Genomic DNA, 24,984 nt, shown 5'->3' with positions numbered 1-24,984 from the left:
TCCATAGAGTAAGACCACAGGAGCAACTTCACTGAAAAGATACACACACACACAAATATTCCCGCAGGTCTGCAACAATGTCACGAAAAGCCTACTAGCTTGTCTTATTCACCCAGGGCTTTCCTTTTCTGTTTCCTGGCATGGTGCTGCCACTGACAGGGAATGATTGAGACATGTCTTCTTTCCCCAACTTATTGATTTGTTGATGTCCCATTCTCAATAGAATGCATCATGAACGTATTCTCAACTCTGGTCCTCTCCAATTTTTGTATGTGCCTTCACCACTGTTCCCCGGTGGCTCCTTTCCTCTCTCCTTACTGATCCTTGTTAAGCGCTTACTGAGCATTTCAAGAATGGAGCTGTTTGAGGGTCCGTTGGCAATCGTCTGGCTAGGTTGCAGCCACGGTAGAGGTAGACAAAGCAACATCTACACATGCAGCAGTCTCAGCCATGTGTAGTGGTGCACTGGTGCAGAGAAATGAGCTCTGGCAGGTAGTTGCTTGCAGGGAGACTGGTGACTTTATTATACTTTTCTGGCAAAAATATTTCGCCCCATGCAAATCTGTAGGTATAATTTTCCAGAGCGCACAGAAAACTCTTATGTTTATTCTTCTGAACAGCTAAAAAGAATGTTCAAACTGACATATTTTAATGCTTATTATGTTGATAAAAGTTCCCCTGCCTGCCTCTCTTCCTGCAGTTATAAGGTGCTGATATTCCAGGAGCCAAGAGCTCTGAACATTAATTCCACAAAGAGGCAGGCAGGAAAGTCCTCAAATGTATATTGTTGCTCTGCATGAGGGCTCTGATCCTACTTTATGAATCCAGCTGGAAAATGTCCTTTGATTTCAGCAGAGCAGTATCAGTTCCATAGTTGTAATGTACAACTTAAAAAATTAATCTCTAACAAAGTCAAACCAACTTAACAAAATTTGTTTCAGAACAAACAAACATTTGTTCCTTGTGTATCAAATTTCTGCTGAAATAAATGTTAACAGCAGAGTTCACTAATTCTTGTGCAAAGGGATGTTGACTCAACCTTAAGTATAATTTTAGGATAGGGAGCTACTATAACAAATGTCTAATGTATGTGGCGATAACGTACTAAAACTCTACAGTGACCATTACACTTTCTCTACCAAGAATTTTCATGTTTCTCAAGAAACTCAGTTTTTCTTGGTTCTGCTAGCTCAGTCACAGCATCGCTTCACATATTAAAACACTTTTATTTTTGGCATTCTAATGGGTCTTCCTATAGGTCACACTTCCTGTAAACCTCCTCTTCAAATTTTCAAATGTAATTAGGAAGGTAGGTTTCGTGGTGTATTCACAGAAGCACTGATTTCACATAGTTGAGTGTGCTTCACGTGTGCTTTCTCATTGTATCTTTATCTTACTGCCTTTATCAGGTACTCATTAATGAGTGAAGGATCAAAAGGTGGGACGGTGGCCAAGAAGCAATGGAGAATAAAAGCTTAGAAGGCTCGCCATCAGATCTAAAGTTAGTGGCTCATCCAAGAGCAAAGAGTAAAGTATGGAAGTACTTTGGGTTTGATACTAATGCAGAAGGATGCATATTACAGTGGAAGAAAATCTATTGCCGCATCTGCATGGCCCAAATTGCCTATTCAGGAAACACGTCCAACCTTTCATACCACCTTGAGAAAAATCATCCTGATGAGTTCTGCGAATTTGTGAAAAGTAACACTGAACAAATGAGGGAAGCGTTTGCTACTGCATTTTCAAAACTGAAGCCAGAATCGTCACAGCAGGTTGTTCAAGACACTTTAATTATGAAAACCAGCCACAATTATGAAAACAAAAAGCATCAAGAACTGACTTCTGCTGTGATTAGCCTAATTTGTGAGGGCATGTATCCTTCCTCTATTGTTGATGAACCCACATTCAAGGCACTTTTGAGAACAGCTGATCCTAGATATGAACTTCCTAGCAGGAAATATTTCTGCACAAAAGCAATTCCTGAAAAATACAATGCTATTAGAGAAATTGTGTTAAAAGAACTTACTGAAATTCTATGGTGTGGCATATCCACTGACATGTGGAGAAGTGAAAACCAGAATAGATCGTATGTAACACTTGCAGTTCATTTTCTCAACAGTAACCCTTCTAACTGTCTGGCTGTTAACTCCCGGTGTTTAAAAACGTTTGAAGTGCCAGAGGAAAATACTGCAGAAACTATTACACGAGTCCTTTATGAAATCTTTATTGAATGGGGGGTCAATACAAAAGTCTTTGGTGCTACAACAGATTATGGTAAAGACATTGTGAAAGCTTGCTCTCTCCTAGATATTCCAGTACAAATGCCTTGTTTGGGGCAGACTTTTAATGCAGGAATACAACAAGCTTTTCAGCTTCCAAAACTGTGCAGCCTTCTTGCCAGGTGCCGAAAACTGGTGGAATATTTTCAGCAGTCCACGGTAGCAATGTACATGTTAAGTGAGAAGCAGAAGCAACAAAATATTCTGCACTGTATGCTTGTAAGTGATCGTGTTTCCTGGTGGGGAAGCACACTTGCCATGTTGCAACGTCTTAAAGAACAGCAGTTTGTAATTGCAGCAGTTCTTGTGGAGGACAGCAATAACCACCATCTGATGTTGGAAGCCAGCGAATGGAATACAGTTGAAGGCTTGGTGGACCTACTGCAGCCCTTTAAACAGGTTGCTGAGATGATGTCTGCTTCAAAGTATCCAACAATAAGTATGGTGAAACCCCTCCTCCACATGCTTCTAAATACCACGTTGAACATCAAAGAGAATGATTTGAAAGAAATTAGCATGGCCAAGGAAGTGATAGCCAAAGAGTTATCAACAACATACCAGCATACACCTGAGATAGACATGTTTCTCAATGTTGCAACTTTTCTGGACCCTAGGTACAAAAAACTACCTTTCCTTTCAGCATTTGAACGGCAACAGGTAGAAAACAGAGTGGTGGAGGAAGCAAAAAGCCTTTTGGAAAAAGTAAAAGAAAACACTTTCAGGCCCGAAGAAAAGTTCTTTACAGTATCAGAAGAGCCACCTGTGAAAAAAATAATCATCTCGTCTACCCCTCCCCCTACCAGTGCAATCAATAACATGCTTGCGGAAATCTTTTGCCAGACAGGAGGGGTGGAAGACCAAGAGGAATGGCATGCTCAGATTGTGGAGGAATTGAGCAACTTTAAGTCACAAAAGGTTCTTGGTCTAAGTGAAGACCCCCTTAAGTGGTGGTCTGACAGACTAGCATTATTTCCTGTTTTACCAAAGGTTCTTCAGAAATATTGGTGTATTCTCGCCACAAGAGTCTTCCCTGAACGCCTTTTTGGTTCCTCTGCTAATGTTGTAAGTGCTAAGAGAAACCGGTTAGCCCCAGCTCATGTGGATGAGCAGATCTTTTTGTATGAAAACACTCGCAATGTGTCTGAAGCAGAACCTGAAGATGAGGATGAAGGCGAGTGGGGCTTGGAACAGGAACAGATTTTTAATTTAAATGACACAGTAAATGTAAGCAGCAATTTCTTTAATATCCGAGACAGTGGGTTCGTTTAACAGGAATACTATGGTACATTAAATAACAAAGAAAAGGTATTTGTCTTAAGTTACCAAAATTATTCTGTTTGATGCTATGAATACTGTAAATATTGAACAAGCGTAACAGACTTGGTTTAAGCTTCCATTGTATGTCTTGCCTACTATCTTAAAACATGAATGACTTGTGATTATACAGCACTGAAATGAAAAAGGAAGTAATTCTGCAAAGTCCATGACTCCTGACTCTGGCCCCAATTTCAGGAAAGCACTTACGCATGTGTTTAATTTCCATGTACTTCAATGGGACTTGAATGCGCTTACGTGCTTTCTGTAATAGGGGTGTTTTTCTGAATTTGGACCCTAAACAGAGACGTTTTAAAAATGTACAAATCCACTTCTGAAGCCAACATGGATTAGGATTTTGAAGTTTAAATTCCTAAATTTAAAGCTGATTTTAAAACCCATAAGTCAGATCTTCAGAGACTCTGACAAAAATATTAGGAAGAAACTAGACAATAAATAACTTTTGAGCCTGATTTTTTCACTACCTCATACTTTTGGCCTCGTCTACACTACAAGTTCTGCCGGTATAACTACGTCAATTAGGGGTGTATTCTCACCACAATTGACATACAGGTATAGGCCCTAGTGTGGATTCAGTGATACTGATGATAGCTTTTTTTTGCTTCCCAAACCAGAATAAGCTATATTGGTATAAGCACTTTTATGCCATTATAACTGCATCCACACTGGGGGACGTTTTGTCACTTAGTCATACTAGTATAGTTAAAGTGGTAAAACTTTCAAGTGTAGACGAGCCCTTATGTCACTCCTTACATTTATACTAAGTAGGTGGAAATCACAACCACATCAGAATTGTGGCATTTTACGTTCACTTTGTGTGAGTCTAAGACAGTGGTTCTCAAACTTTTGTACTGGGGACCCCTTTTACACAGCAAGCCTCTGAGTGTGACCCCCCCCCCCCCTTATAAATTAAAAACACTTTTAAATATATTTAACACCATTATAAATGCTGAAGGCAAAGCGGGGTTTGGGGTGGAAACTGACAGCTCGCAACCACCCAGGTAATAACCTTGCGACCCCTGAGGGGTCACGACCCCCAGTTTGAGAACCCCTTGTCTAAGTGGTGGCTACACAAGGTGCAAAGCAGCAAAGAATCAGGCCCCTGAAGGATGGGGGAAGTAGGGAGATTGGAAAACGGCAAGGACCATGTGTGTTTTTATTTGTTTTTATACAAATTGTTTTAATTTAAATTGGGACTTTGTCCAGGGAGTTAGAAAGATCTTTGATAGAAAGAGCCTTTCAAAAAATTAAGCTTTAATTTTGTGTAAATGTATTTAAGCAGGAAAAAAAACCCTCACACAAGTTGTTAGACCTTGATAATGATTCCTGTCATATCAGCACTTACAAACTTCCTTTTCCCCTGCTTCCCTTTAGAGTCAGTCTGTAGAGGGCTTTGGTCTGTCCCATCTCAGTACTAGTTCTGATTAATCGTTATGTGTACTGGAGTAGCTCCCCCTGTGTCTCTATGCCTAAATATTTTAAGTCTTTCTGAATATTTAGCAAAATAAAATAATAAAATATAATGTATCTCTTAGGAAGAGCTACATGTCTAAAACAAGTCTATAGTCCACTTTTTGGGTGAGAGTGGGGAGGCAGCCAGCATATTTTGCTTATGAATAGGGGGATTTTTGGAACTACCATATTATAGGCAAAGTTTTTTTCTTTTTTTTCCCTTTTTTCATTTCCCAATTGGAAACGTTCTGGGAATATCACTCTTACTGAATAGAATACAAATTCTCATTAGTCTACAATGTAGCATCGAAGGTAGAAGTGGGATGCCCCCTGAAAGTCTTCAGAGTAGCAGCCATGTTAGTCTGTATTCGCAAAAGAACAGGAGTACTTGTGGCACCTTAGAGACTAACCAATTTATTTGAGCATAAGCTTTCGTGAGCTACAGTTCACTTCATCGGATGCGTTCCCTGAAAGTCTGTGTATCATGTGATGTTGGAAATCATTCAGCTGTTGCAGAGATCAGAGACATTCACTCTGTTGTACTAGTCTCACTGACTATGGATGTGTACATATAGCACTCAGATACTGTGATGATGGACAGCAATATAAAATGCTAACACAGAACATGTACGTGTGTGTGTCTGTGATTGTCTTATGCAACACTGATGTGAAGAGATGTCCACCAGAGACTGTTCAGTGTATTATTATGGATGGCTATTTGGAATTCATAATCATAGATGCATGGTTTTATAAAGGGGCTGGTCAAAAGTAACACAAAAGTGAGATTTACAGTGATATTTAATATGCTGTTTCACTTCTCCTATCAAGCTGTATATGTTTACATTTTGTTTTTACAGTTCTCACCAACCGATGCACAGTATGATCATTTGGCAGTAGGTGGGAAGGGGGATTAGAATCATGAAACAAATCAAATGGTGTAAATTATCCCGCAGGTTTTAGTTAATGAAAAATGACTGTAAATGGTGGTCTAACTTGTACAGACCTAGCATTTAGGTGGCCCAATTCTTCACTGCCCTGTCTCTTGTGTAATTATTTGTACTTCTGGAAAGTGTGTGTAAAATACACCATTCTGATATGGTATCACCATACATCCACTTTGTCAGATGTACATGACTACAGAAGGTGCAAGGCTGTAGGAGATTGGGCCCAGAGAATGTGCAAAACAAGTGTACTTACATGTGAAGGAAGCGTAGCAGAATAATTGATTAACTGGAGGGAGGAAGTTAAAGCAAACCTCTTAGCTGATTTTCCTTTTACACTTGTTCAGTGAATAAGTTACAAAGCTTTTCACATTGAATGCCAAGCTGATGTAACTTACACTACCACATCAATTTTAAGAGTAACTTTTACCGCGATTTGTCACCTACTGAATTTGTTCCTAAAGGAGCTGAAGCTGTTAAATTGTGCTTAATTTGTGCCAGGGCTGATCCCCGGCACCTTTGGGCTTGCCACATCAGGTATGAAAGTAAAAAAATTGCTTGAGACCCGACCCTCTTTCATTAAAAATTAAGCACTGTGTTAACGCCAGAGGTTTGAATCTGCTCTTACACTACTGTAATTAGGAGTAGCTTCACTGAAATCAGTGGAGTTACACCAATGGAAAAGAAAAGAAAATCAGCCTCCCCAGGTCTGAATTCAGCTAATGTGTTTTGGTACTCTCCAGCCCTCATTTCCACGTGGAGTGTCTGAAGGCTAAAATTATCATGCAGTGCAGCCTGTTTTCTCCCCAAATCGGTTTCAGCAATACCAGTGCAATGCACTGTTCTGCTTCTTCTGGCCTTTTAATTTTTGGTATCCAAAATAAAATTGTAATTGGTTCAGTTGATATGTCTCGTTGTTCTAAGACAAAGCCATTGTTAGTCCTACCCATTGTCTGTGAGTTTTTATTTAATGTGCTAAGCTTGGAATATTGTTAAATAAACCAGAGAAATAAATTAGCTACTAATTTATTTGTCTGATGTGTGTTCATATTTTCAGTACTTTGACATTGAACTCTCCAGCAACAAGGCGAGGTTATATTCAAGTTTTTCAAACTATGCATACCCCCTCTGTAACTTACTGCAGTATACTGTACAAATCTTTCTGGATAATAATAATATGTTGAGATCAATAATGCCTCTCTTACTGAGAAGCTTAGACAATTTCTCTTGATAGAATTACATGCAGTTTCCAGGCAACAGTACAGTACAGAAATTGCCATGTGGGTGAGCTAAGTTGCAACACTACTGCATGCTGCCACAACATGAGTAAACATGGTTCATTATTGCTATGGTGTGACTAGAGTCTACTGAATTCTGCTATAGCCCTAGACTTTGAACTTATGTCTCTTAAATTCTATATGAATGTACAGTCTGGAATTGTTTACAATTTGTGAGACATGAAGAAATGGTGATGGGGTGAGGGTGACGAGCAGGGATGCACCTTTGGATTTTGCTTCTTGTCTGGAAAATATGATTTTATTTTTAACTTCCTTAAAAATGATATTTATGATAAAAGAAGACAAATTACCTTGATATTACACATCTAAATATCCTAAAGTCATTATTAAGACTTTATGGTAGGAATCAGGATTAAGAAGGCATCTGATAATTTAAGTGCTTTTGGGATAACCCATATTAAACACGTGTTATGACCTAGAAGGGTAAAGGGAACTATGAAGAACCCACAAGTTGAAAAGGTTTACATTTTTAGCAGAATATATTTATTTCCTAGTTTTAAAAGTCCCACTTACAGATTAGAAAAAAATATTGTATATAAGATATAATAGAATTCCCCATTTTGAAAGTATGGAACACCTCTGGAACTGGTATTATTATTTTATTATTATTTTGTATTACTCTAGGGCCTAAAGGGCTCATCTAAAATTAGGGCCCCTCCAAAAACAAAGTAAGAGACATTCCCTGCCCCGGAGAGCTTAGAATTTAAATACTCTTTCATGTATCTTTGTAAGGGCATCCACTGTAGTTTTTCTATTTAGCTTTTACATGTTTTACATTTAAAATAAAGTTTCACATCAGTAAAAGGAGTGTTGATTTAGTGTTTAGGTTGCGCAATGTCTAAGTTGTCTTTAGGATACAAAACATAATTAGAAAAAGGATGGTCTAGTGGTTAGGGAGTTGATTGTGGAGCCCAAAGTTATGGATTCAGTTTTTTGCACCGCGACAGACTTCCTGTGTGACTTCAGGCAAGTCACTTGAGGCCTGTATCCACAAAGATATTTAGGCTCCTAACTTCCACTGATTTCAGTGGAAGTTAGCAGCCTAAATACTTTTAAGGATCTGGGCCTTAATGTCTCTGTGCCTCAGTCTTGATCTATAACATGAGGTTAATAGTTTTTTCCTACTGCTCAGAGGTGTTGTGAGGCTAAATACTTTAAAAATTGTGAGCTGCTCAGATACTACAGTAATGCGGCCCATAAAAGTACCATAGAACAAAGTACTCTATACAGAGATCACATGATACCATATCACTTCCACTGGTAATTCCATTGGACCCGAGTCTGTACTGCCTTGTGTCTTGGTGTACCCAAAGATAAACTTAAAAAAATATTTCCCATAAGTTCAGATGCTGAGAGCCTTAGTATAGACAAGGCTGCTGTGACACACCCTGTTTTTACCACTGTATTAGTTAAATCTGCTAAAAGTAAGTCTGACTTCTGCAGTGATAAAGATTTTGGTTCTGCCATGGGACCTCGTTTTACATTATGGCTTTCACTGATTCAGCTGAAGAGGTGATAGCACAAGTGCGAATTTTTTTTTTCCTGTTTCTCCATTGTAGACAAGCTGGAACTAGTCAGTTGTACCTGGGAAAAGTGGTTGTAAAATGCTACTAAATCTGAATAATTCATTCAGACACATAGTACCTTATTAATACTAAAGTGCAAAGCAATGGAGAATCAGATCTATTGAGTTCAACTGAGTTACTTCTAACTTACAGTGATGTAACTGAAGTCAGAATGAGGCCCCATATATTAACACCTCCCCCAAATGAAAAAAAATATCATTACCTGTGTGTTTAATATCTTAGGTTATTAAAAGAGAATAGTATTCTGGTTTACTTTTACTTTGTGCTCTCAGTTTACTCATCTTAGAGCAGTGGTTCCCAAACTTGTTCCGCCGCTGGTGCAGGGAAAGCCCCTGGCGGGCCAGGGCGGTTTGTTTACCTGCCGCGTCTGCAGGTGCGGCTGATCGCGGCTCCCAGTGGCTGCGGTTTGCTGCTCCAGGCCAATGGGGGCTGCGGCGCGGGCCGAGGGACGTACTGGCCGCCACTTCTCACAGCCCCCATTGGCCTGGAGCAGCAAACCGCGCCACGGGGAGCCGCGATCGGCCGAACCTGTGGACGCAGCAGGTAAACAAACCGGCCCGGCCCGCCAGGGGCTTTCCCTGCACAAGCGGCAGAACAAGTCTGGGAACCACTGTCTTAGATCATGTCTACATGCACAGCGCTGCAGCGGCGCAGCTGTATCAGTGTAGCTGTCCCTCTGCAGCGTGTCTGGTGAAGATGCTCTATGCCAACAGGTGAGAGCTCTCCTATTGGCATAATAAAATCACCTTGGCAAACTGCAGAACCTACGTCGGTGGGAGAAGCTCTCCTACTAATATAGTGCTGTGCACACAAGCGCTTATGTTGCTGTAACTTACATTGCTCGGGGGATGGTTTATTCACACCCCTGAGCGACATATGTTATACTGACATAGGCTGTAGTGCAGACATAACCTTTGACTTGTTAGTGTCTCCTTCAACCATCTTGTGTTCATTAATACAATGACTGGAGCTATGAGTTTTGCAGAGGAAAATTTACGTTGTCTGGCATCATATTATTATTGATGTGTATTCCTGTAGCATCTGGGAAACCCCAGTCATGGGCCTGGACCCTATTGTGCGAGATGCTGTACAAACGGAACAAAGGTGGAAAAACTTTTATTGATATTTGTAAAATACTTCTTTTGCAGACCTAAATTTTAGATCTAGTTTTACTTAACTTATTATGCTAGGAGCATAATGTTAACAGCGTGTCTGAATAATTTTAATGACTGAATCATATTGATTTAGAAGACTTTAGTTCTAGATAAGAGTTCGTAAGTTTTCTCATCTCTTTAGAGAATGATTTAAAGTACTGTGCATTGTGACACCTTTTTAAATAGTTATAACACTTGTTAAGTTACACCTGTACATGTTAAGTTATAGGTGTACTGGAAAGAGAATAATATCCTTACGCAAGCTCCACATATTTCACTCCCTCTCTGCTGTTATTTCCATTTTAATATTTTCTTTTCAGAGGATCATTCCTTTCTGAAGATCTTGTGATCTGGCTTTTCAAGTAACTACAAGGTTATATATATATAAACCAAGCATAGTTTGTTTTTTTGTTGTTGTTACATTGAGAAGGCACAGTGCATCTGGCTCTCTTTTCTGGGGTGGTTTTTTTTGTGGTCAGCCAAGATACAGTTTGGTGTCTCGTCATACTTCCTCTGGACAACTGCTTTTCTACTAAGATTAAAATGTACTTTATGGGATGGAAATGGGGGAAATTATAAAATAGTTCCTCCTCTAATGTAAATAATATTACTAGTGCACATTTTAAAGGTACAATGTCATCTTAAATTTTTTATATTGAAAACACAGTTCTTTACCTGGAATACTAATAGCTGCTTAAACTGTTTAAACTGGATTTTTAAAATTCTTTCAGTATTTAGACATTCACTATGTTGTGGTTATTTGATGTAAGTAAGCATTTGCTTCAGTTTGGACAATAAAAATCAACTAAATCAACTTTGCTTTTGATTTAGGTCTTGTCATTTTCAGGCTTTCAGTGCTGATGTGATTGGATTATTAACACAACAGGGAATTTAAAACAAAATGTCCACTGTAATTACAAAAATATTGAAATATTTCCATTGATCTTGGAGGTTTAAATACATGTTTTAAAAATCACTGTGGGTGAAATATGAGTTGTCAAAAATAGAAAGGAAACTAAAGAGATTTTTTTCAAGCCAGGTTCATTCAGAATCTGAAATGTCAGTGACAGTTTTGAGCATAGTATTCCTGCTTCTCGTTCCTGTGTTTCCATTTAGGATTTAATATCTTATCTCCCTGTCATATGTAAAGGTCAGCATTCAGAAATGAGCACACTGCTTTCCATAGCATTTCAATGTGATAATCAGGCCTATTTTCTGTGTCTCTTTCAGAGGGCTAGCAAAGATCTTGGGGTATGTTATTTCCCATTGCTCTTCCAATCCTTTTTTATTTCCATTGAGGTTAATAGTCCAAATCTGCACTGCTTTGCACCTTGTGTAGTTATTTACACCTGTGCAAAGTAGATGCAAAACAGCACTGTTCTGATTAGGTAACAATTTTACAACCACTTTTATCAAGTGCAAGTGAGGAATTAAATCAAAACTTCTGTTTAAACAGTGATTGTTTTTAAGGTTGTCTTGGGATGGGAATCCCATCAGCTCTTTTCCTGAATTCTGTAAATTTTTTTATAAAAATAATTTTGATCAACATGTAAGTACCATGCTATATGCTGACAGGGCATTAATATGTGCTTTTTATATTTGCACGCTTGAATAGATTGGGCTTGCAGGAAGTGGTTAGTACTTCTAAAACACACTTTCATTCAGTTGTCACCACAATATGTTGTCTACTTCATCCCTTTTTTTGCCATGTTCTTGCTGCAAAATGCAAACTGGATTCTCTCATTTTTTTTCCCCTCTGCAAATACACTGATTGTCACCTTAAAGTAGGAATGTTGCTGTCCAGAATACATTTATGTTTCTGTTGGAAGACCACAATCTCAGTGCCTGATAGTGAAGGCTTTAATGTTATACACACTGTGCCCATAAAACAGTCTGATACAATGTTTTTATTATTGGATAACTGGGATGTTTCTAAATACTGTAATTATGACTTAGCAATACAATATGTATACTTGACATTTTATAGATCAAAACATTATTTATGAGGTGCACTATTTTTCAGCATCTGTCACGTGTCAGGGCAGTGAGATTCATTTTATACAGTTGCTGATTGGTTGTGGTATGGTACCAAAGCTGTGTAATGATACTGGAAGCTTGTGCGGTAGAAAAATGTGTGAGCCGTGGATATTTTCACTGACTTTCATGTCAGTCATATGCTGGATCAGATGATTTTAAATGAATTTGCCTACATCTAAAGTCTTGCTGCTCTTTTTCTTAGGACTGGCACGATATGTAAATATTAAATTATCTGTTTTCCTCAGTCTCTGATGGTCTGGAATTTCAAATGGTGGCAAACAAATGATTATATATATTCCTCGTTTTATTCATGCTGACGGTTATGGGTTGTATTTTAGCTTCTGTGGAAGAGAAGTATAGTTTATTTTTAAATAACAAAATACCATTGGTGAAAAATGTAACAGATGAGTATAGTACATTTGTAATCTGTTCTTTGGTTTATGGAAATGAACCTTCCAGGGAGCTTTTGAAGGAAAAACATATGTTTCTGAATGATGGATTCTTACACTGGTTCTCTGGTCTAGCAAACATTGAAAATCATATATAGCCAGCTAACTCCTCACTACTGATGGCAAACCTGGGGAGTCTTAAAAGCCCAAGTCACTGTATGTAAAACGCCCTATCTAAAGGATATGTGCATAACTCCTACTAAAATAAACAAATGTTTTGGGCATAAGGGCTGTAGGATTGTGAGGTTGTCATTAACTTGAAATCACAGTTTCCTTCCAGATCTGCTTGTTTCAGGTAGTATCTAAGTTGGTGTTTCCTAATTAAACCAATTTTGCCTATCAGAAGAGAAACAGATTAATTACAAATCAAAACAATGATAGTGTCTGCATACTTTTAGTGCTTGTTAAATATTCTTCTCTACCTGGCACCTTGGGTAAATGGTTACATTTGTGCCAGGTGTTAATCAAATACTGCCAAATCAGAACGCTAGCTTTTATACAGGCATTTTGCACAAGTGTAAATGACTACCAGGGGTATCACCTGATTAGTGGTGAATCAGGCCCTGTGTTTAAAAGCTTGTGTACTTGTCACCTCAGAAACTGTGAGAGAACCATTTTCTTCACGACAATTTATTAATAGGGAAGATGGCTGTGTCACTGAAGTAAGATTAAAACCAGCCACTGCCAAAATTTTTTTTTAAACTAATTCATTTGATATCCAGATTTGTTTGCATATTCTTATTTACAAAAAATGTTTCTATACAACATTGCATAAGCACTAATATTCCTGCTTTAAGAAAATTGACCTGAATGAGTCTGTTAATCGGTATTATTTGCTAAGTGAAAATGGATTTACAATAAAAAAAAAAAAAAAACAACCCACGACCAAACAACTGGATTCAATTATTATTGTAGTGATAGTAGCACTGATAGGCCCCAGGTCAGATCAGAGCCCCACTGCAATAGGCACTGTACAGCCACACAGTAAGAGAGCCTCCCTGCCAAGGAGAGCTTGCACTCTACATAGACAAGACAGACAAAGGGTGAAAGGGGAAAGAGATGCAGAGAAGTGAGGGAAATCAGAGGCACAGAGAGGTGAAGTGATGTATCCAAGGTCACATAGTAGGTCCATGGCAGAGCCAGAAATAGAGCTGCCACAAAGACAAAATGTCACGAGACTACAACTGCCTCTCATGACCAACTAATAGTGATAGCCTCTCAGTTTCTCTCCAGGTGGTGTCAGGAATAAATCAGTGGAAACGTACCACTTCTGTCTGATAAATGATTGATCAAGCAAGCATGCTCTTATCTAAAACTACTATTTATTAGATGGTAAACACGTGCACACGCATGCATGTGCAAGCACACATGCAGTAAGTTTAGGACATCCCGGATATAAGTACCCACAGTCTGAGATGGTTTTGAGTGATCATGAGCTGGGCTTCCAGGGGCCTTCTTTCTGTCCAGCTGAGGGGGCATTTTGATGTCAGTTCCTTGCCGAAGAAAAGCTCCCTCTGACTGCTCTGAGGCATTTACTTTTACCTAATCTTTTATAGCTAACTAACAGTCATATAGCTGTATTTATTAAATTAGCAAACTGTGAATTCAATGTTAAAATTAATAGGGAAAAGGTCAATAGAGGCAAAAGGTAAGTTTTCTACAGATGCATTGGCTCAGTCACATTGGACAAATCGTTGATTTTGATGTTTAAAGGAAAATCAACTTAAATTTGCAGAGAGAAGTGTAATTGTGTACCTACTACAACATGGAAAATCATCTGAAAAGTTCTCTCTGCAGTTATATGTGTATTGGACAGCACTTTATCTCTAGTCTGGTTCTCTGGTACATTTGCAAAGTCATTTTCCTGTGTGTGTGTGTGTGTGTGTGTAAGAAAGAATTTTATTTTAAAACACAGGAAAATATTGTAAAACTGAAAAAATAGATGAGGAGTGTCTGGCAGATGTTACACCTAAAATTACTTAACGTTTTTAACAGACTACATTTGAAGTTGGTGGTGGCTCTTAAACAACGTAATGAGTTACGACCCAATCACATAAATCCTTCGTGCCAGCAGTTTGATAACTTTCATGGGATGACTCCAGGTCAGACAAGAATGAGAAATTATTTTTGTAGAGTAGTGTGGTTTTCCCACCTCCCCTCCTCCATCCTTAACCAAAAAAAAAAAAAAAAAAAAAAATCTGAAGGGATTTTCCTTGAATGTGTGTTTGTTTATTTATTTATTTATTTTTAAAATTACCAATTAGGGCCAAACATGAAACATTTTGACAGAGTATAAATGAAACTGTGTCTATTTATAATGTAAATCTATATAGTTTGTCAGAAAAAGGTTTCCAAATGTTGAATGAGTTCTTTGGAGGAAGTTTCCATTCTGGTTTACTCAGTCTAAATTCTTCCAATTTGTTGTACTTCGGGGGCGGGGGGCAGTCGCTGTAAACAACAATTTTTTTGCTTTTTTGCATTGACTCTATTGGGTCTGACCCTTAATTAGGCAAATCTGCTGACATTGTCCATTATATTAGTTTAAATCCATTGAGTCCACTGGCATTAACTCCTGATTTCTCACAAGTGTGAGATTTGACTCTGGCCACGAGTTTTTAAGGTCAGATGGCAACAAGAGTGAGGGAGAGAGGTGTTTCCAGCCCTGCTCTCACCGGCCTCATGCTTGCAGTTGACCATTTTATTCTTCTTGTGGAGTATACTTGCTATGCAGTGGAACAATCAATTTGACCTTGTAGTTGCTGAGGAGATTGTGTTGGCTGGAGTGCTGAGCTGCTCTGCACAGTCAAGTTGATGCATTTTGAACCAGCTGGAGCTTTTTTGTGGCAGGTATAGTAATTCCAATTGCAATGTATTGTCATCATAATCTGAAAGGCACAAAAGCGTGAGTGTCAGTGTCATCATCTGCATACACTTGGAGAAAAAGTATTCCTCTGGCCAGGTGGAATATGGAAGAAGGGACACTGGGAGCTAATCATCCATGCCATAGCAGCAAAAAGTTCAGGAGGAACCTGAGGCTGTGAACTGTCTTGACAACCTGAAGACAGACTTCCCTTTCTCAAATGATAGTGATTGCATGGGTTTGGCTAGTTCTTCAGTTTCTCTCATAGATTCATAGATACTAAGGTCAGAAGGGACCATTATGATCATCTAGTCCGACCTCCAGCACAACGCAGGCCACAGAATCTCACCCACCCACTCCTGCGAAAAACCTCACGTATGTCTGAGCTATTGAAGTTCTCAAATTGTGGTTTAAAGACTTCAAGGAGCAGAGAATCCTCCAGCAAGTGACCCGTGCCCCATGCTACAGAGGAAGGCGAAAAACCTCCAGGGCCTCTTCCAATCTGCCCTGGAGGAAAATTCCTTCCCAATCCCAAATACGGTGATCAGCTAAACCCTGAGCATATGGGCAAGATTCACCAGCCAGATACCCAGGAAAGAATTCTCTGTAGTAACTCAGATCCCACCCCATCTAACATCCCATCACAGGCCATTGGGCCTATTTACCATGAATATTTAAAGATCAGTTAATTACCAAAATCATGTTATCCCATCATACTATCTTCTCCATAAACTTATCAAATTTAATCTTGAAGCCTGATAGGTCTTTTGCCTCCACTGCTTCCCTTGGAAGGCTATTCCAAAACTTCACTCCTCTGATGGTTAGAAACCTTCGTCTAATATCAAGTCTAAACTTCCCAATGACCAGTTTATATCCATTTGTTCTTGTGTCCACATTGGTATTGAGCTTAAATAATTCCTCTCCCTCTCTGGTATATATCCCTGTGGTATATTTATAGAGAGCAATCATATCTCCCCTCAACCTTCTTTTAGTTAGGCTAAACAAGCCAAGCTCCTTGAGTCTCCTTTCATAAGACAGGTTTTTCCATTCCTCGGATCATCCTAGTAGCCCTTCTCTGTACCTGTTCCAGTTTGAATTCATCCTTCTTAAACATAGGAGACCAGAACTGCACACAGTATTCCATGTGAGGTCTCACCAGTGCCTTGTATAACAGTACCAACATCTCCTTATCTCTACTGCAAATACCTTGCCTGATGCATCCCAAGACCGCATTAGCTTTTTTCACGGCCATATCACATTGGCGGCTCATAGTCATCCTATGATCAACCAATACTCCAAGGTCCTTCTCCTCCTCCGGTACTTCTAATTGATGCATCCCCAGTTTATAACTAAAATTCTTGTATTAATCCCTAAATGCATAACCTTACACTTCTCACTATTAAATTTCATCCTATTACTTATTACTCCAGTTTACAAGGTCATTCAAATCTTCCTGTATGATTTCCCGGTCCTTCTCTAAATTGGCAATACCTCCCAGCTTTGTATCATCCGCAAACTTTATTAGCACACTTCCACTCTTTGTGCTGAGGTCAGTAATTAAAAGATTAAATAAGATTGGTCCCAAAACTGATCCCTGAGGAACTCCACTAGTAACCTCCCTCCAGCCTGACAGTTCACCTTTGAGTAGGACCCGCTGTAGTCTCCCTGTTAACCAATTCCTTATCCACCTTTCAATTTTCATATTGATCCTCATCTTTTCCGATTTAACTAATAATTCCTTATGTGGCACGGTATCAAACACCTTACTGAAATCGAGGTAAATCAGATCCACTACGTTTCCTTTGTCTAAAAAATCTGTTACTTTCTCAAAGAACGAGATCAGGTTGGTTTGGCCCAATCTACCTTTTGTAAAACCATGTTGTATTTTGTCCCATTTACCATTGACCTCAATGTCCTTAACTACTTTCTTCTTCAAAATTTTTTCCAAGACCTTGCATGCTACAGATGTCAAACTAACCGGCCTGTAGTTGCCCGGATCACTTTTTTTTCCTTTCTTAAAAATAGGAACTATGTTAGCAATTCTCCAATCATACGGTACAACCCCTGAGTTTACAGATTCATTAAAAATTCTTGTTAAGGGGCTTGCAATATCATGTGCAAATTCCTTTAATATTCTTGGATGAAGATTATCTGGGCCCCCCAATTTAGTCCCATTAAGCTGTTCGAGTTTCACTTCTACCTCAGATATGGTAATATCTACCTTCATATCCTCATTCCCATTTGTCATGCTACCATTATCCCTGAGATTCTCTTTAGCCTTATTAAAGACTGAGGCAAAGTATTTGTGTAGATATTGGGCCATGCCTAGATTATCCTTGACCTCCACTCCATCCTCAGTGTTTAGCGGTCCCACTTCTTTCTTTGTTTTCTTCTTATTTATATGGCTATAGAACCTTTGACTATTGGTTTTAATTCCATTTGCAAGGTCCAACTCTACTTGACTTTTAGCCTGTCTCACTTTATCCCTACATGTTCTGACCTCAATAAGGTAGTTTCCTTGCTGATCCCTCCCATCTTCCACTCCCTGTATGCTTTCTGCTTTTTCTTAATCACCTCTCTGAGATGCTTGCTCATCCAGCTTGGTCTACAACTCCTGCCTATGATTTTTTTTCCCCTTTCTTGGGATGCAGGCTTCCAATAGCTTCTGCAGCTTTGATTTAAAGTAATCCCAGGCCTCCTCTGCCTTTAGATCCATAAGTTCTTCAGTCCAATCCACTTCCCTAACTAACTTCCTTAATTTTTGAAAGTCAGCCCTTTTGAAATAAAAATCCCTAGTTGCAGATTTATTTTTGTTTATCCTTCCATTCAGTTTGAACTGAATTAGCTCATGATCACTTGAACCAAGATTGTCCCCTACAACCATTTCTACTATGAGGTCCTCACTACTCACCAAAACCAAATGTAAAATGGCATCCCCTCTAGTCAGTTCAGCAACTACTTGATGAAGGAATCCATCAGCTATCGCATCTAGGAAAATCTGAGTCCTATTATTATTACTAGCACTCGTCCTCCAGTCTATATCTAGGAAGTTAAAGTCTCCCATGATCACACAGTTTCCATTAGTATTTACTTCATTAAAACATTAAAGCGGGCTCTATCCATATCCAAATTAGATCCTGGCAGTCTATAGCCCACCCCAAGCACTGTCCCAGGGGAGGCTCTAGTAGTTTTCTTCCCCAATGTAATTTTTACCCAGACGGACTCTGTCTTATTCATTCCATCGCTTCTTATTTCTTTACATTCTACTTCATCCTTGATATACAGTGCTACTCCACCACCTTTACCTTTATTTCTGTCTTTCCTAAACAGCACATACCCTTCAGTACCTGTAGTCCAGTCATGACTACTATTCCACCATGTTTCTGTTATCCCTATAATATCTGGTTTCACTTCCTGCACCAGTAGCTCTAGTTCCTCCATTTTGTTACCTAGGCTCCTCGCATTGGTGTACAAACATCTTAATTTTTGCTGTTTGGCCTCTCTCACATTCTGTATCCTATTAGGCACAGTCATTCTACAGCCAGTATGACCTATTAGACTGGTAACCACACTGCCCTTCCTCCTTATATCCATTCTCCTACCCACGACTGTATCCTTTCTTACTTCGTTTTCTTCCCTCACAGTGCTAAAATCCGGCATGGAGATTACCTGGACATTTCCCAACCATCTCCCCCAAATTCCTAGTTTAAAGCTCTCTTAATCAGTTGTACCATCCTTCATCCTAGAAGTGTATTTCCTTCCCTACTCAGATGAAGTCCATTCTGAGAGAACTGTCCTCTGCCCATGAATACCTCCCAGTGGCCATACATCCCAAAGCCCTCCTTATAGCACCACTGCCTAAGCCATCTGTTGATAGTCATAATCTTGTCACACCTTTGTTGCCCTTCTCTAGGACCAGGCAGAATCCCACTAAAGATCACCTGAGCCTTGATTTCCTTAAGCGTCTTCCCCAGCCTAGCATAGTCTCCCTTAATACTTTCCAGCGAGAATCTAGCCGTATCATTTGCTCCCACATGAAGGATAATTAGGGGATTCTTTCCTGCTCCCTTTAGGATCCTTTTCAACCTCAGGTCTACATTCCTTATCTTAGCACCTGGAAGACAGCACACCCTTCTATTCTCTGGATCAGCTCTGGTTACAGGCCTGTCTATTTTTCTCAATAAGAAGATTCTATTCTACTCTATTCTTTCCTGGTGACGGTGCTATTCTCCAGTCTATCCCCTGTTCCCTCTGGCTGCAAGTTCTTTCCATTCCTATTCTCCCTTGTAATCCTCTTCAATCCATCCTGTATCCTCCTGGGGCTCATATTTGGTGTAGTCTCCATTGACTCGTCCCCTTTTCCTGTAGGACTAGCCGCTCTTCTCTTCTTCCTTGCACTTCCACCTTCAGTGACTACCTGCTGAGTCCCTTCTTCATTTTCCAACTCTGCAAACCTGTTCTTGAGGTCTATTTCTCCTTCACTAACCCATCTTTTTCTCTGCCTGTTCTTTTAGTCACATGCTTCCACTGACCACTTTCCTCACCCAGTCTCCCCTCAGAATTCCTCAGTCCTGCTTCCATCTGCAAGTCTGAGCTTTTCCCTTCAGATACCTCATGTCTTTGCTCCATAATCTGCTCAAACCCCTTTCTAAACTCAACCAGACTTTCCACCTGCATCTCCAAACCTCTGATCTTTTCCTCCATCAGCTCTATCAGACAGCATTTCATGCAGACCAAATTCTTACCGGGTACCCCCTCCAGGATCATGTACATACCGCAGCTTCCACATCCCGTCATCTTCATTGTGTCTTCCACGACATGGGTCACTCCCACTGCTGCCTCTGTAGCTGTCATAGCCTTCCCACCTAAACCCTGTTAATCTGGGAAACACAAACCACACCAAAACACCAGCACCCACAGCAAAAACAAACCCCAAATAAGCACCACAAGACAAACTCCCCTTGCAAACTCCCCTGTTTACAGCTCTGTTTGCTGGCTCCTGTGCCCCTGTCTGACTGTCTGGCTACCTTTATAGGACCCCTAGTCAGAGAAGCCCCGCCCCCTAATCAGGGCTCAGCTTCTCTCCCAGCACAAAGCCCCTACAAGCCTCTACACATACAAATACAAAACCAAACACAAATACCTTCTCCTCCAACAGAGCTCCCACTCAGACTCCCCGGTTTACAGCTCTGTTTGCTGGCTCCTGTGCCGCTACAGCTGTCTCCTCATACTAGCATCGCTTCCATCTTGCCTGGGTTTGGCTTTAGCCAGCTACTTTTCACCTAAACACTGATCTGACTTAGGCACTGGGACAGCTGTGAAGTGGTCCTGTGACATTTGATCCCTCCCTGCCTGCTCCTCTTTCATGATTCCAAAGATGCCTCTTCATTCCTCCCAGGTCTTCTTGCTACTTTCCTTCTCCATTGCTCACACCACATCTCCCAGACCCAGACCCTTTCCTTATTCTCTTTTGCACACCTTCCTTCCACTCCCTCCCCAATATTTGATTTTTTTTTCACTATTTATTTAAAATTTGAGTCAAACTAACTGGCAGAACTCGAGATTCTTCAAAACTCTAAGCACTGTGTAAGTTTCAAAACTTGTCCCTGATCGGGGACAGGGGGAGGGGAAAGTACAAAAATGTACTTGTTTATAGATTCTAATAACTACTTCGGTAGCTTGGGGGTGCCTCAAAGTTTGCACCCAAAGTGGAAAATACATGTCTTGTGCCACTATACTAGTGCTCTAAAAATGCCTGTTTTCTTGTTGAGAGGTAATATGTTGAAGGGTGATAAAACAATGTCCAAGCTTCCCTACTGGATATCAAATAAAGTATAATTGAATTAAATATTCATTGCACATCACTTTGTAAATGATTAAAGTAGAGTTTGAATTGTAAGTGAATCTAAAAGTCTGGATTCTAAGGCACTACATCTTTGGGTGACATCTTTCAAATTATCAGGGAAAACTCACTGTGTGATACAAGGCATACATTTGAAATGCAGCCACATGACATTTATGGAAAAAGCAGAAGTTGTGTGTATTTTAATATAAATATTGTAGGCAAGAATGCAGTGCATCAGGTTTGCACATGCTCTCCTCTGAGAGGTGTTCTTGGATATCTAGACTGGATGGGAACTTGGTCATGAGTTTGATGTATTTTAAAAATTGGTCTTTAAGGTCTGATTCTGGTCAAATAAAGATCACGCTACAAAAAAGGCTCAAAAGAAATCATTCCTTGAATGGAGAAGGGTATTGTAAAGATTGTGTTGCAGGAAGGATAGTTTCAAATTCAATTACTTACAACAGTGTCATTTGTTATGGGTTTGACCAAAAACATCTGGGCTGAAATCATAGCCTCTGGCTAGACAAAACTCCCGTAGATTTTTGAGGCCAGGATTTCACCCCTTACATTCGCGTTCAGAAGTATGGAAGGGGTATTAGATTCCATTTGTCAAGAAAATGATGTATTATTTAGAAAATTAATCAGGTCTTCAAACTTCGGAAAGATGTTCATTGGAGAGAGTTAGAATGAGGAATAAAGACAGGAATGGAGATTATGTCATATCCCTTGAGAGCATTGCTCTTAGTGCATTCTTTGGGTTTCATTTAGTAAACAGTTCAATTTCTTCAGATAAGAATGACACATTCTAATTTAAGTATTAATAGGAGATAAATGTTACAATAGACTGGTAGCCTCTCATGTCAAGACACATCTGAGGAGCTTTTAATCTGCATAGTAATTCTACATATTAAAAATCTTTTACAATTTTGATGAAAAATAATTACAGGGGATGCACAATAGTTGTTTTTATAAGCTAAACAATTCACCAAACCTAATGAATCCACATTAGACTAATGGCCTATAGAATTTCATCATAAAAATAAATGTTCATTTTATTAAAGTAATAAAAATGTCTAACTTTTAAAGCCTCCAAAAAACACTTGCACCACAACCTTGTGCGGGAAGAACATACTTCATTGAAAACTAAATGCATGCCCTCAAATGGCCAAGGAAGGTAGAAGAAAAGTGGAAGGGCTTTGGATTCCAGGATAGCTTCAAGAAGTCCTAAAAGAAATGTTCTAAGAGACCAAGACTTCTCACATTAGAGGACTATCAACACCACCTCAAGTGAAGGAAACAGAAGAAGAAATTGATATCTATTTTTAGAAAATATTTTTCGTAGTCATCTTATAACTTAGACGAATATTTTTAAGTTTCATGTAGCTCACCAAAACAAATCACTTTTACTCATCAGAGCTTTTGTGCCACGTTCCAGCTTGGTGAAATTTTACAGGAGAATTTCAACTAGTAGTTAAAGCACTGACAGCCATGAGAGAATAGCAAGTGCAAATTCCATGACTAATTCTAATTCTTAATTGTCCTTGTTTTGCATTTTCACTAGTCAGAGTGTGAGCACATTTTACATGAATCCACTTAAATGCCCCCAAAATACACTAAAATATGAAATATCCAGTTTTTCTATCATTATGTCAAAAGGTACGACGGCAAATAATCACTGCATAAAGTTAGCAAGATGCAAGTTGGTCCTTCAGTAATTCTCTTCACCAGTCACATACAGACACAAAAAAGTACTTAGGCAAAGCAGAGGTGTTCAGTTTTGAACAGAAACTGTTATAGGAACTAGCACACATTCTATTCATTTTATTGATATTTTTCCAAATGCAAAAGAAAAAGGAAGCTTTCCAAAGCTAAATCTCAAATTAGCCTGCTGAAACTTTCTTCTTGCTGAAGGATGAAAGATGTAGTGACTGTGATATGGGTGGGTTTAAACTTGGAGAAACGGTATGTAATTGGAAATGAGCAGATTTATTTTATTTTCTAAAATGTATTGACTATGAGAGGGATTCTTAAACCTTTTTTTTGTGCAGTTATGAATGACTAAGCATTATTATGATTATTCTGTTCTTTTTCTTTCACCCCACATTGTCTGCTTATCTGGGGTTCATTTTGGTATCTGAGCACCTCACAAATGTTAATGAATTTATCTTCACAACACCCCTGTAAGGTATCAGAGTAGTATTATTTCTGTTTTAAAGATGGGGATATAGGGCGCACACATTCAATAACTTCTGAAGGTCCCATAAGAATTCTGTATTGAATTCTTGGCTCTGCTACAGATCTCATCATCCCAGTCCAATGTCTAACTCACATGACTGTCCCTTCCTTTCTTGCACACTGCTTGCTTGCACCTGAATCCAAGGTTCGGGTAGCCCATGTAGAGAAGGGAGAGGCTTACACTCCCTCACCCCACTATGGAGGTGGGTAGGCTAAGAGACACTTGAGCTCTAAATGAGATGAGCTGTTAAATAGAAGAGAATGTTATAAAGCACCATTTGAACATTTTACCAGACACCTTGCCGGAGAGCTAAATTTACTAGCAAGAGACAAATTTGAGGGATAGGGCAGTAAGGCTCAGGAGCAATACAGTTGAAAAGACTGCAGGAAAAGGGAACAAGGGGAAGTGGGGGAGGAGGTAATGGGATTCCAGTTTCATCTCTCTTCTGACCATCTGGTATCTAACTTATACCAATGTTTTATATTGTGGCAAGTTTGGACTATTAGTTTTTTGATGCTTTTAATAACATAAAAAGCCTTTCTGGTGTTTAAAGATGTATTTGATGTCAAAATATTTCCCCCTCACTTTTGAATACTGATTGTTTCCTATGCTAAATTTCCAGTTATCTAGCTCTTCCCAAGAATATTGAATCATTTTGCACCATTTATACTGATCCTAATTATTGGAGCTTTGTATATTTCAACATGCACTTCAGTTCAGAAGTGATTGCCCCAATCTTGTAAAGTGAAGTACTCCAACAATTTTCAATCACTTAAGGTTGGCTTCCTAATTTGTAACTTCGTAAAAATGAAAATAGTTTCACTCTTAACCTGCCTAAAGCAAACCTGGTTGTTTGAGTGATAACAGAATATTCTGCTTTTTGGAAGAAGCAGGGTTGAGGGTGACCTCTGGAGTATGCTCTTGGGTCTGACTGGAGTATGAAAGTGCAATTTCCCTGTCTCTGGAAAGAGAGAGGATGCAATTCACACTGATCGAAAACAATCTGCCCACCTTTCGGATCAGAATGGGATTTTAACCACAGCTTCCTAAATGAAAGGGGCTTTGCCAGGCTATTGCTTCCTCTGAATGGTTATAACACTACTAGGCATATTTTGTGCAGGCACTCTTTGCACAAATAATAGAATAATAATCACAAATACAGAGAGATATCAATGAAATTCTGGGGAGACTACTGATCTGTGAAAACAAAGGAGGATAAAAAACAGGGGTGTGTTTTGTTTTTGTTTTTTTTTAGGCTACAGGTATTCTGAGTTGGAGACAACTGATAAGCACAATTCCTTATATTAAGGAACTCAGTCTGTGGCATATTGCAAGTATTCAGATAAATCTATTACAGTAAACGGTGTTCTGAACTGAGGAAGTTGCAGCAAACACTAGTTTTTACTTGTCTTTGTGTCCAGACTGGTTCTCAGTTGAATTAAATGACAAAACTCACACTGAATTCAGGGGGAGTAGGAAGAATGTGGTTGTGCACGTAATTCATAGAAATAC

General features: G+C 39.3%; 2 protein-coding genes across 8 annotated transcripts in view; both read left to right on the top strand.

Annotated features, from left to right (window-relative positions):
- DHRSX (dehydrogenase/reductase X-linked) overlaps positions 1-24,984 on the top strand; it is a 226,647-nt gene that overhangs the window by 8,336 nt on the left and 193,327 nt on the right. The window lies entirely within an intron of this gene.
- Positions 1-24,984, top strand: part of ZBED1 (zinc finger BED-type containing 1) — a 60,691-nt gene that overhangs the window by 8,346 nt on the left and 27,361 nt on the right. The window contains exon 2 of one of the 2 annotated variants that reach the window (XM_037899637.2): positions 1,410-7,036. In XM_037899637.2, coding sequence (XP_037755565.1) covers positions 1,461-3,548 — 2,088 coding nt within the window. In that variant the 5' untranslated portion in view covers positions 1,410-1,460 and the 3' untranslated portion in view covers positions 3,549-7,036. Of the gene's footprint in view, positions 1-1,409; positions 7,037-24,984 lie in introns of those variants that run through there. The other variant, XR_006287832.1, reaches the window with a different exon arrangement.

This window comes from Chelonia mydas, chromosome 1 (assembly GCF_015237465.2).
Source record: "Chelonia mydas isolate rCheMyd1 chromosome 1, rCheMyd1.pri.v2, whole genome shotgun sequence".
Taxonomy (NCBI): Eukaryota; Metazoa; Chordata; order Testudines; family Cheloniidae; genus Chelonia; species Chelonia mydas.
This window is presented reverse-complemented; position numbering and strand designations above follow the sequence as displayed.